The sequence below is a fragment of the Gopherus evgoodei genome, chromosome 2, assembly GCF_007399415.2.
Source record: "Gopherus evgoodei ecotype Sinaloan lineage chromosome 2, rGopEvg1_v1.p, whole genome shotgun sequence".
Lineage (NCBI taxonomy): Eukaryota > Metazoa > Chordata > Testudines > Testudinidae > Gopherus > Gopherus evgoodei.
This window is the reverse complement of record NC_044323.1, coordinates 256,198,742-256,209,383: the sequence shown is the minus strand read 5'-3', so window position 1 is coordinate 256,209,383 and position 10,642 is coordinate 256,198,742. Positions and strand designations below refer to the sequence as shown.

General features: G+C 42.5%; 1 protein-coding gene across 1 annotated transcript in view; it reads right to left on the bottom strand.

Moving 5' to 3' along the window:
• Window positions 1–224: 224 nt before the first annotated feature.
• Window positions 225–10,642, bottom strand: part of LAPTM4B (lysosomal protein transmembrane 4 beta) — a 121,071-nt gene continuing 110,653 nt past the window's right edge. Inside the window, exon 7 of the mRNA XM_030549463.1 lies at window positions 225–4,672. Within this exon, the coding sequence (XP_030405323.1) occupies window positions 4,598–4,672 (75 nt within the window). The 3' untranslated portion in view covers window positions 225–4,597. The remainder of the gene's footprint in view (window positions 4,673–10,642) is intronic.

The following is a 10,642-nucleotide window of genomic DNA, read 5'->3' as shown; positions in this document are numbered from 1 at the left end:
GGGGGATGGTTAATTTCTCCTTGTTTTAAGATCCAAGGGGTTTGGATCTGTGTTCACCAGGGAATTGGTGAAGTCCCTCAAGGCAACCCAGGGAGGGGAAAGTTTTGGGGGGACAGAAAGTGCTCCAGACACTGAAATTCTGCATGGTGGCAGGTTACCAGATCTAAGCTAGTAATTAAGCGTAGAAGTGTTCATGCAGGTCCCCACGTTTATACCCTAAAGTTCAGAGTGGGGAAGGAACCTTGACACCATCCGAATACAAGCCCTCTGTGGACCCTGGGTACGTCACGCAGGTTATTAGCCCAGGCCATGCCCTAGGTATGTACTCAGGTTGTTAGCCCATATCATACTGTTGTGCTAGTGATTAAAACAATGCCTTCCCATTCAACAGCTGCACTTTCATTTCCAGTATAGGACATACTCTTACATAACCCAGCCCTGGTTATACTGTTTTGCTGTTTGAAAGGTTTGGATACTGTGAAAAAATAAAAACAAAAAACCTTCCAACTGCTTTTCATTGCACTTTGCTTGCTAATTTAAAATAAGCAGCTGTTCTGACTAATTGTCCAGGATCAAACAAATGTTTGTAGAACAGTCTTTTGCTGTGAAGTAACTTTACATTTATTGGACGGCTGACAATGAAGTTCTTTGCCCCTGCTGCTTCAATATCCTATTCTGCAGGAGGTAGATATGGACTTGTAGGCAGAAGGCCAGAGATCTGGCTTCCACATTCAGCTGAGTTATTCATCTGAAAACTTGGCCAGGTTGCAGAACCACTGTGGTCAAATCTCTGGGTGCAGAGACATCTTTATCAATACCACTCTCCTTCCCTGACAGAACATTAAGCCTGATTTATCAGAGCCGATCCTCCATTTACAGTTATGGATGCTATTTTTGGTTTCTCAGAGCTGTGAGCTGAAACAGTATTGCACATCCCCTTAACTTTAGGTGTAGAATCTTTGCAGGGAAAGCTATTACAGTATACACGATTGCAAATCCAGCATCTAATAAAAAAGTGTAAATATGATTTCTAATAGCTGTCCTTAGAAATAGGGATACTATGCTGTGAGTCTTCCAGCAACCTTGGCCACCAAGCTGGAATTTAACCAACTCTTCTTAAGATATGGAGGGCAGAGGTCTGCAGGGTCTCAGGCAATCTTACAATAGGTGAGGCCAAGGTGTTATCTATTTCAAGTTCTGGGATACAGCTGATAGTTTGCTTAAGACTAGAAGATAGAACTTACATATGTTTGCTCTGGTCTGACTGGCACAGGAGAAAGGAAGTATGAAAATTAATTTCCTTTATTCTTGTAACACTGATCCTTATGAATGTAAAAATATTAGTCTCTTTGTGCCATTCAATGAGATTAATGAACCTCCCCTCACCTGTTCTATCATCACCACTTCATCTCTTCTCTTTTGCTTCTACTCACAACCATTCCCCCTCAACGTAGACTTAGAAAAGACCTTATTTTAACATTGGCATAACACCTTAACACTTCCTGTGCACTGCACCAGCCTAGCATTCTCTAGACAATACATCTGTGGTTAGGAATACGTTCTAGAGGCATATATTAGAGCATTTTGGTTATATTTACAAACCAGAGATTTTCCTAAAGGAATATCAGTTTGAGCAGTGTTATCACTCAAAACTGTGGTTGTTAGTAACTGTTGCAGTATGTTAGAAGCACTGAGAAGCATCAAAAGCATATGTACTTACCAGATCACCACCAAAGCTTTTCTGCTCACCCTCTACAGTGCAATATCTTTGTATGTGGGAGAATACTATTTTCTATAGTTCTTACGTAACTACAGCAGTAATAATAGAGCTGCAGTTGAGGAAGAGAAAATTGGGGGTTTAGACTCTGTTGAGTTTAAGAATCCTGCACAAAAGACACAAAAAGAATCATAAAAATTCAGCCAAGTATATATTTACACATCTGGTAAAACCAAGGCCCAGATCCTTAGCTGGTAGATCTGGATCTGTATGTCTGACTTGAGTGCACCTTTTTAGTATTTTTCATTCCAGTCTTTGATGATCTGGCAACTATTAATGATACCACATAATGTAGAACTAATATAAAAAATAAAATGAGATCTGACCTGGAAAAATAATACGCTGATAATGTCTGCAGAAGGGGTGGGAAGTGCAGCCAACAGAAACAAAATGTATACATGGATAAGAGATATCTGGGAGTAAAGTACTGCTAAGAAAAACCTACAGTAAACTAGATATGAATTTATACAATGTAATGACTAAAAAAACCCAAAACCTCCAAAAAACCAAAAGCCACCACCAGGCTATGGAAGTATCACAGAATAAATCAGAGATGTCAGTCCTTCTTTATTTGGCACTTTGGAGACCAAACTCAGAAAACATTTCTGGATGCTAACAAAATAAGTCTGTTCCATCTCTAATTTCCACTGCTCTGTAAGAAATACTCAGCCTAATAACTATTCTTTTATGCATTTCTACATCATGGGTACTGACTGCATGAAACAGAAGTTGTAGTTTTTATTTCTTATTTACACAGAAAACCTGTCACATTTGATTGACAATACTGGATTTGTGTGGATGTTGTGTTAATGAAGAGATTCAAAAGAAATTGCCATAGGCACAGGAAACATCCCTTTTAGTATAGAGAGGCTAGCTAGTATACAGAGTAGATTCAATGAGAAGTATGTACAATTGGCTTATTGTCAAACAGATGATTAAAAATTCTTCAAAACCAGTCAAGAATTAAAAGAAAGTGAACAGCCAGTAGGATCAGAAGTCCAGGCAGCCCAACTCAAAAATAAATTCAGTTCTGGAATGTAAATGGTTATGAGGCCAACACTGGAAAACACTAGAATTACCTACAGAAAAAAATGGGATTTTGCTACATATCAGTATCAGCAACTGGTCCAATCAAGTTATTGCATAGTCTGATCTTACAGGGATTGAACCATGAAACAAAATAACAAGGGCTAGACTGGGATCTGCTCTTGCACAAGTGTGTGGGGACGGTCATTTTAAAAAGCTTTTCCTTCATTTCATGGCCTGCACAAGGACAGATCACAATAGCAGCCTCTGAACAGGGGCTGTTTGGTCATTGTTCAGAAAAAGGCAGGGAGGAGGCAGGACCACAGACCTGCCCACACTCTGCATGGGCCTGTAGAGTGGAGTCAGTGCACTGAAATCTGCATTGTCCTACTGAATAGTGCAGTGTGAGCACTCCAGGTTAGCTTCAGAAGAGATTGTGCTTCTCGAAGGACAATTTCTCCTGAGGCTCCCCGAGGGATGATGAAGTTCCACAAGGTCCGTTTGCACAAGGCTTTGCACCCCAACATGCTTTGACATCCACAAAGTGCCAGAGATGACACTTGAGAAAAGATGAGAGGTAGAAACATCTCCATTCATATAGCATAGATGATTATCTTAAAGTTAACCATTTTTAAAAACAGAACTCTCAACAAAAACGTTACATGTGCAAGAGGCACTTTTTGGGGAAGAGAGAGTACCTCACACAAACATACACAGCAGGATCAGCACAGATGGGTGAGTCCCACTAGAATGAATTCTAATGCGAACAGTTGTCTTACAAAGGAGTCCCATATGATGCATATGCTGCATCCCTTTGATGCATATAGGATATTCATGAGATTTCTGAAAATGTTAGGAGAAATTACATGCACGTTTTCCCCATAGGCTGGAAGAATTTATCCCTGTATTGGTATAACTTGATTCACACTCCAAAACTTTGCTCTATTTACAGGCACACTTCATAGAAACATTCACATTTTGGATACCAAGGAGGCATCTTTAGTCACCAAGCCATGTGATTTTAAAAGCACGGGTATTTTTTGAGGTTGCTAGAAGGCGAGGGGCTGTATAGACAGGAAGGGAATATCAGCAGAACGGTGGCAGCAATGTTTACTTATTTATTTTGCAGAGAAGAGAGGCTGCAGGGTACAGAGCAGGTATACGTTAGAACATGGACCTGACTTGCCACAGTTTTGGGAGCTAGGCAACCTTGCTTTCCCATGCTCATTCCCCACAATTAAGTGTTTGTGATGAACCTGGTTAGTGAGAACACCATAGCTTACTCCTGTTCCTTCATTCGCTTCAGCATAATATTTTATTAGCTTTTTAGGAGTAAAGTGGAATGTCACTTTTTTGGGACTGACAGACTACATCTTGTACAATACATTCTAAAGGTGGAAAATGGGCATTTCAGAAACTTGTTTCTACTGATCTGGAAGCTTTGTAGATAAAAAGGAAATTTACACCTGATTTATACACAAAAGTTCTAAATTCTCTAGCACTGCATGTCAAAACGAGGTGAATAAAAGCTACTGTATGATTCTTGTCACCTTAACACTAACCCCCCCCGCTCTCCCCAAAAAGTTCCTGAAACCAATTCAACATATTGTTTCAGTTGAAGCACATTATTAAAACTATCTACAGCATGTTGAACACAATATCTACATTTCAAAATTTCAGCTAAACAGCAACACATAAATCTTAGAGTTACAGCCTGGAAGTGAAATAAACAAACTATTGCTCAAATGTTTGAAAAGTAAAGCTATTGTTCTTAGGTACACTTCACATTCTTGCTTATGCTGACACATAAGGTGGTGGTGGGTCTTTACCAGCTGCATTTGCAGGATCTTCGTAAGGGGGCAACAGCACCTGAAGAAAAAGGAAAAAAAATAATTTTTTTTTGAAGTCAGCTGGCTAAAATTATAAGACAGGAATTTAGGACCGTGTTCTGCAAAATAATTAAATGACAAAATAAAAACTGCCTCAAGATTAGCAGTTAGCAAATACATTGTTATTAGTGAAATACACAGGCCATTGCAATTTTATATTGTGTTTCCATTATGAAGTGCGACTGAATTTCTTGTAATTTTTTTACAATCCCTAATCACAACCCTAAACATGACAATCCCAGAAGCTGATTTTGACCAAAATTTACTGATCAAATTTGCACAGTGTCAGTGACTGATTATATAGTAGCTGTACAGTAAAACTTCAAAGTGCTCTACTGCTATTGGAGTTAGCCAGACTAGAGAGAAAATAATAATATTCAAATGAGAAATGTCTGCATATTTTCTAAAATATACCAGTATATGGATATTGTGTTTGGTCCACTTATAGAGTTACTGGATGTAGATTGAGGCCATGGTGTAATTCACATATGTTGCCTATGTAACCTCTCAGTCATGATCTGATCTTGAAATGTAAAGCTGAACAACTAAATACAATTAAGAGGACATTCTGACCACACGGAAGTCAATGGGAGTTTTGCCATTGGCTTCAATGGGGCCAGAATTTCACCCTTATTTGTAAGGAAGTCAATAACTTGCCTTCCTAAAGAGAAGCACGTATTATTTATCATTTAGGACTAATCCAAAGCACATTGAAATCAATGGATCTCTTCACTGACTTCAATAAACTTTGAACCAGGCCTTCACAGAACAATTCCAGGAATGATTCATGATGCAATCAGGGTTTAAAGGAATGCTTCCCTGACAACTAGCTGGGAGGGGAGGAGACTATGGGTGTGTTTATGTAAATACAGTTTGCTCCTGCTCTGTTTACATATTCATCTTTTACAGCTATGTCAAAGGACCAACTTTGGCTGGTGTTGGATACAAATGACCTTACTACTGAATGCAGGAGCAGTGAAATACAGTTACCAATGTTGTAATTATTGTAGCAATACAGGAAAACAGGATGGTGCTTAACCTGTCCCAAATGAGGAGGGGGGCACCCTCAGTTGAAAGAACGTCATTAAGCAGGGGCTCGAATGTCAGAGCTCTGTGAAAGTAAGAGGGGTAGGGATAGGAGTCCTGGTGAGGATGTTGCACAATACTCCATCCCCCAGGTCCTCTCTAGACTGGCTTAAACTGTTCTTCCCCACTGTTTGAAGAATAGAGCCAAATGGGCTTAATTAGGAGTCTCTTTGATTAATTGCTCAATCAGAGCTGAAACCAGTTGTAGTAGGACTGTGTTTCTACTCTGCCTGCTAAGAGCTAAAATCATTGAGAGCGAAATCACTACAGAAGAGTTGAAAATCACCGAGAGACTGATGTGCAGAAGTCACAGCAGAGAGGCGGAAGGTGACTGACAGCCAGCAGGGCTGTGGTGGAGAGGTGTGACGTGAGCAGGTGGCCAGTGAGACATAAAATGCCTCTTTATCACCAAGATTGCCGCACTAATGCCAGCATCCTCGCTGATGCTAACGTCACCAGCAGGACCAGTGCTAGGGGTTTGAGCGCCCTAGGTGGACGGCAATTTTGCCGCCCCGCGCGCTGGTCCCGCGGCTCCGGTGGAGCTGCTGCAGTGGTGCTTGCAGAGGGTCCGGTGCTCCGTGGCTCCGGTGCAGCTGCCGCAGTCGTGCTTGCGGGAGGTCCACCGGAGCCGCACGAGCAGCCGACCGTCCGCAGGCACGACTGCGGCAGCTCCACCGGAGCCGCGGGACCAGCGGACCCTCCACAGGCACCACTGCGGCAGCTCCACCGGAGCTGCCTGCCGCCCCCTCCGGCAAAACGGCGCCCACCATTTATTCTGGCACCCTAGGCGATTGACTAGGCTGCCTAAATGGTAGCGCCGGCCCTGGTCGCCAGCACTGAAGCAATGATTCTCAAACACCAACTTCGCTGGGCTGAACATTGTGTGAGGATGCCAGACTCTCGCCTCTCAAAACAAGTTGCTGGCATACCACCTAAGACAAAAGACTTCTGCATATCGAGTCCTGGCCATCTGTGATAAACATGGTAAATTATGTATATCACCTAAAGATATTAATAAAGAGTTCTTTAATTTATAGAAAGATCTGTACCAATAGGACACAAACCCCTTCACGGACGCTTTGGATCAATTTTTCAAAAATATTACATTACCACCAATTACTGCAGTCAAGAGTAGAAACCTAGATGTGCCCCTAATGGAGGATGAGTTCACTGAGGCGATTAAGAACACAAAAGTGGGGAAGGCCCCCGGGAACAGATGGCTTCCCTGCCAAATTCAATAGACAGTTCCTTGACCTCCTGTCTGAAAAAATGCTTAAAATGTTTAATAAGTTGCTCCTAGAAGGCCATCCTCCCTGTGCAAGGAGGGAAGCCCTAATAACAGTTATTCCTAAACCAGGAAGAAATGCCACATTATAGTCCAATTCCAGGCCAATTACACTTATTAACAGTGAAGTCAAAATTCTGGCAAAAATTCTGGCGATGAAATTGGAGAATGTTTTGGGTTCTATCATACACCCAAACCAGGCTGGGTTTGTCAGAGGCTGTCATAGAGGCTGTCATAGACATTGACAACTTACTGATATTACAGAAGTGAAATATAATGACTCTGAAGCACAAACCATATTAGCCTTGGTTGCAGAAAAGGCTTTTGATAGAGTGGGCTGGATTTGTACCCTTATTTAGTTCCTGGATCCAACTATTACATTCTCACCCAACCTCTTCAATCACAGCCACCAATGTGACCTCAAATACGTTCAGCCTCTTCCAGGGTACTAGGCAAAAGAGCTCGCTGTCTCCATTACTTTTTGGTTTGGCTCATGAGCTCTGGCAATAGCTGAAAGGAGTCATCCAGCTATCCGAGACATACAACTTGGTTCCATGGAGTACAAATTACTGTTATATGCAGATGATGCCCTTTTGTTCAAAGCAAGCACTGCCCACCTAGTGGGGCCAGAAAAGTGCTAGCCAGTCACGCATGCAACTGTACTGGCACCCCAATATAGATGTGTTGCGGCTACCCCCAAACAAAAAATCACTATTCCAGCCCTCCCATCACGAATTCAAAAAAATTCAAAGCAATAGCTGGTTACAAAATAAACTGGAAAAAATCAGAACTATTGGAAATCTCCTGGATGTCCTGTAGTGGGCTTTTTCAATTAAGTACCCAGGTATAAAAATACCAAGAAACATTACCAAAATAGTGAAGAAAAATTTTGATCCTGTACTCTCTCAAATAACTAGTGATACATGTTCTCTCCCTGAGCCAGTGAGGAAGGGTTAATACAATCAAAATGAATATTTCACCTAGGCGCCTTTATATTCTAAGCAGTCTACCCATATATATCCCTCATTCTCATTTTAGAAAATTTAACATTATTAGAGTCTTTCTGTGGGACCCTAGTCAATTCCCCCCTCTTTGAGGACTGTCACCTTGAGTGAAGGGGCTTGCGTATTCCAATGATCCTCAGAGCTAAGTTGCTGGGAGTTTCATGTTGCTGATAGGGTCTCCCAAGGCAAACAGGTCTGAGGGGAGGTCCCAGACAAAGCATGGTCCAATTCCGCAAGTCCTCAATGGTGGATCAGGCGGAAGAGGGTCCTCAGATCTCAATGTCTGTGAAAGTGGATGAGGATTGCAGCAAGTGGTCCAGTCATCTCAGATTTTCCCTGCCACTGGGCCCCAGGCCTCCAATTTGTCATGATTACGTTGTCGCTGTAGGCGCACTAGTTTCCCCCCGTTAAAGAAATCATGCACAGGCTTCTACCACGAGAAATATCTTTCCAACCTTCCAAGCCCTGCGGTGATGGACCAGTGGTAACGGGGACAGGATTAGTGAATCTGGCAGTCCCAACCCACAAATCTGCACGTAGGCAGTGGTAGTTAGATGGTCGCTTGACACCTAGACTGAGACAGGGGTGCAATTCAGCCACTACTATTGCAACTGAGCAGTCCTCTTTAGGATCCCCTCTGCCCCCGCCCCCCTCGCTTGGGGAGAGGGCTAGAAGAGGTGCCCTAAACCTAAGCTCTCATATACACTCCTGGCTGGATTACCACGTCCAGTGGGATCACTCTGCCTGCGGTCGAAGCTATAAAAAGATAGTGAATTTTGCTACATGGAATGTTCGCACCCTGATGGATAACAAAGAATCTATGGCTGCAAAGAAGAACCAGGGAACTTGTGAGATATAACATCGACATCGCTTCCCTGAGTGAGACAGGGTGCCCAGATAAAGGTCAACTGAGAAAAGAAGGTGGAGGCTACACCTTTTTCTCGAAAGGAAAATCTGCAGAGGACAGGCACATTCATGGTGTCGGTTTTGCAATTTGGAATAAGTTTGTCAGTCAGCTTACAGAATTTGCTGTAGGCATCAATGAACATCTTCTGACCCTTCGTCTTGAGCTCAGCAACAACCAGTCTGCTGCTGTCATCAGTGCGTATGCCCAACATGTGATTCTATCGAGGATATCAAGGAACAATTCTACACAGATCTTGGCAGAGTCTTGACCAACATTCCCAAGGACGACAAGATAATTCTCCTCAGAGATTTTAACACTAGAGTCAGGTGGGAGTCAGATCTCTGGAACAGCACTATTGGAAAAGAAGGAGTAGGAAAGGCTAACTCTAACAGCATCCTCCTCCTGAACAAATGCGTAGAACATGGCCTGGTCATCACAAACACCCTCTTTAGACAATGTGAGAAGTATAAGACCACCTGGAGACAACCTCGCTCCAGGCATTGGCACCCTCTTGACTATGTTATTTTTAGAGCTCAATATCAGAAAGATGTCCGCATAATGAGGGCTGTGCATGGAACCAATGATTGTTGGACAGACCATCGCCTTGTTAGATCAATCATGAATTTCCAGATTGCCTCAAGGCATCACAAGCAGGTAAAATCAGTACAAAAGAAATTCAGTGTCAAGTCCCTTGAAAAATATAGTGACTCGGGAGAAACTTCAGCAGTGTCTCCAAGAGAAGTTTGCCGCTATGCCTACAGCTGATTATGATAATGAAAATCTCTTGAAGGGATTAAAGACTGCCATTCTCTTGGCATGTGCTGAGTCCATTGGCTATGTCACCCGCCATCACCAAGATTGGTTTGATGAGAATGATGCTGAGATTCAGGGCCTGCTTGCCCAGAAAATAAAAGCTCACCACATGTGGCAAAACAACATATCACACCAGCAGAAGTAAGAGTTATACAAGCAACTCAAGGCTGAAGCCCAAAGGAAAATCTGTGACATCAAAAATAGGAGCTTTATGCTGATAAACACGACATGAGGAGTTTCTTTCAGGCAATAAGGGCCATTTACGGCCCATGCTCCCATGGACCCACACTACTCCGAGCCCAAGATGGGTCAATGTATTTTAAGGACAGCAAAGCCATCAAAGCCAGATGGAAGAAGCATTTTGAGTTACTCCTGAACTGTGAGTCAATTATCTCTGATGCCACTATCAAATCTATACCTCAATGACATGAAAGAGAATGTCTTGCTGACCCCTACACCCTCGAAGAAGTAACACGAGCCGTTATGCAAACTAAGAACAAGGTAGCAGGGCCAGATGGCATACCAGCTGAAGTCTACAAGTTTGGAGGTGAAGAACTGGTAGGGAAGCTCCACAAACTTTCTTCATATCTGGTATAATGAGAAGATTCCAGAAGACTTGAGAAAAGCTAACATTGTTACAATCATTAAGAAAGATAGTTTCCACACTTCGACTTATCGAGGCATTGCCTTGCTATCTACAGCAGGGAAAATTCTTGCCCATATCCTCTGAAACGGATTACTTCCCCTTGCTGAGTAAATATTGCCGGAATCTCAGTGCGGTTTTAGACTACCTCGTGGGACAACCGATATGATCTTCATTGCCTGCCAAATCCAGGAAAAATGGCAGGAGCAAAA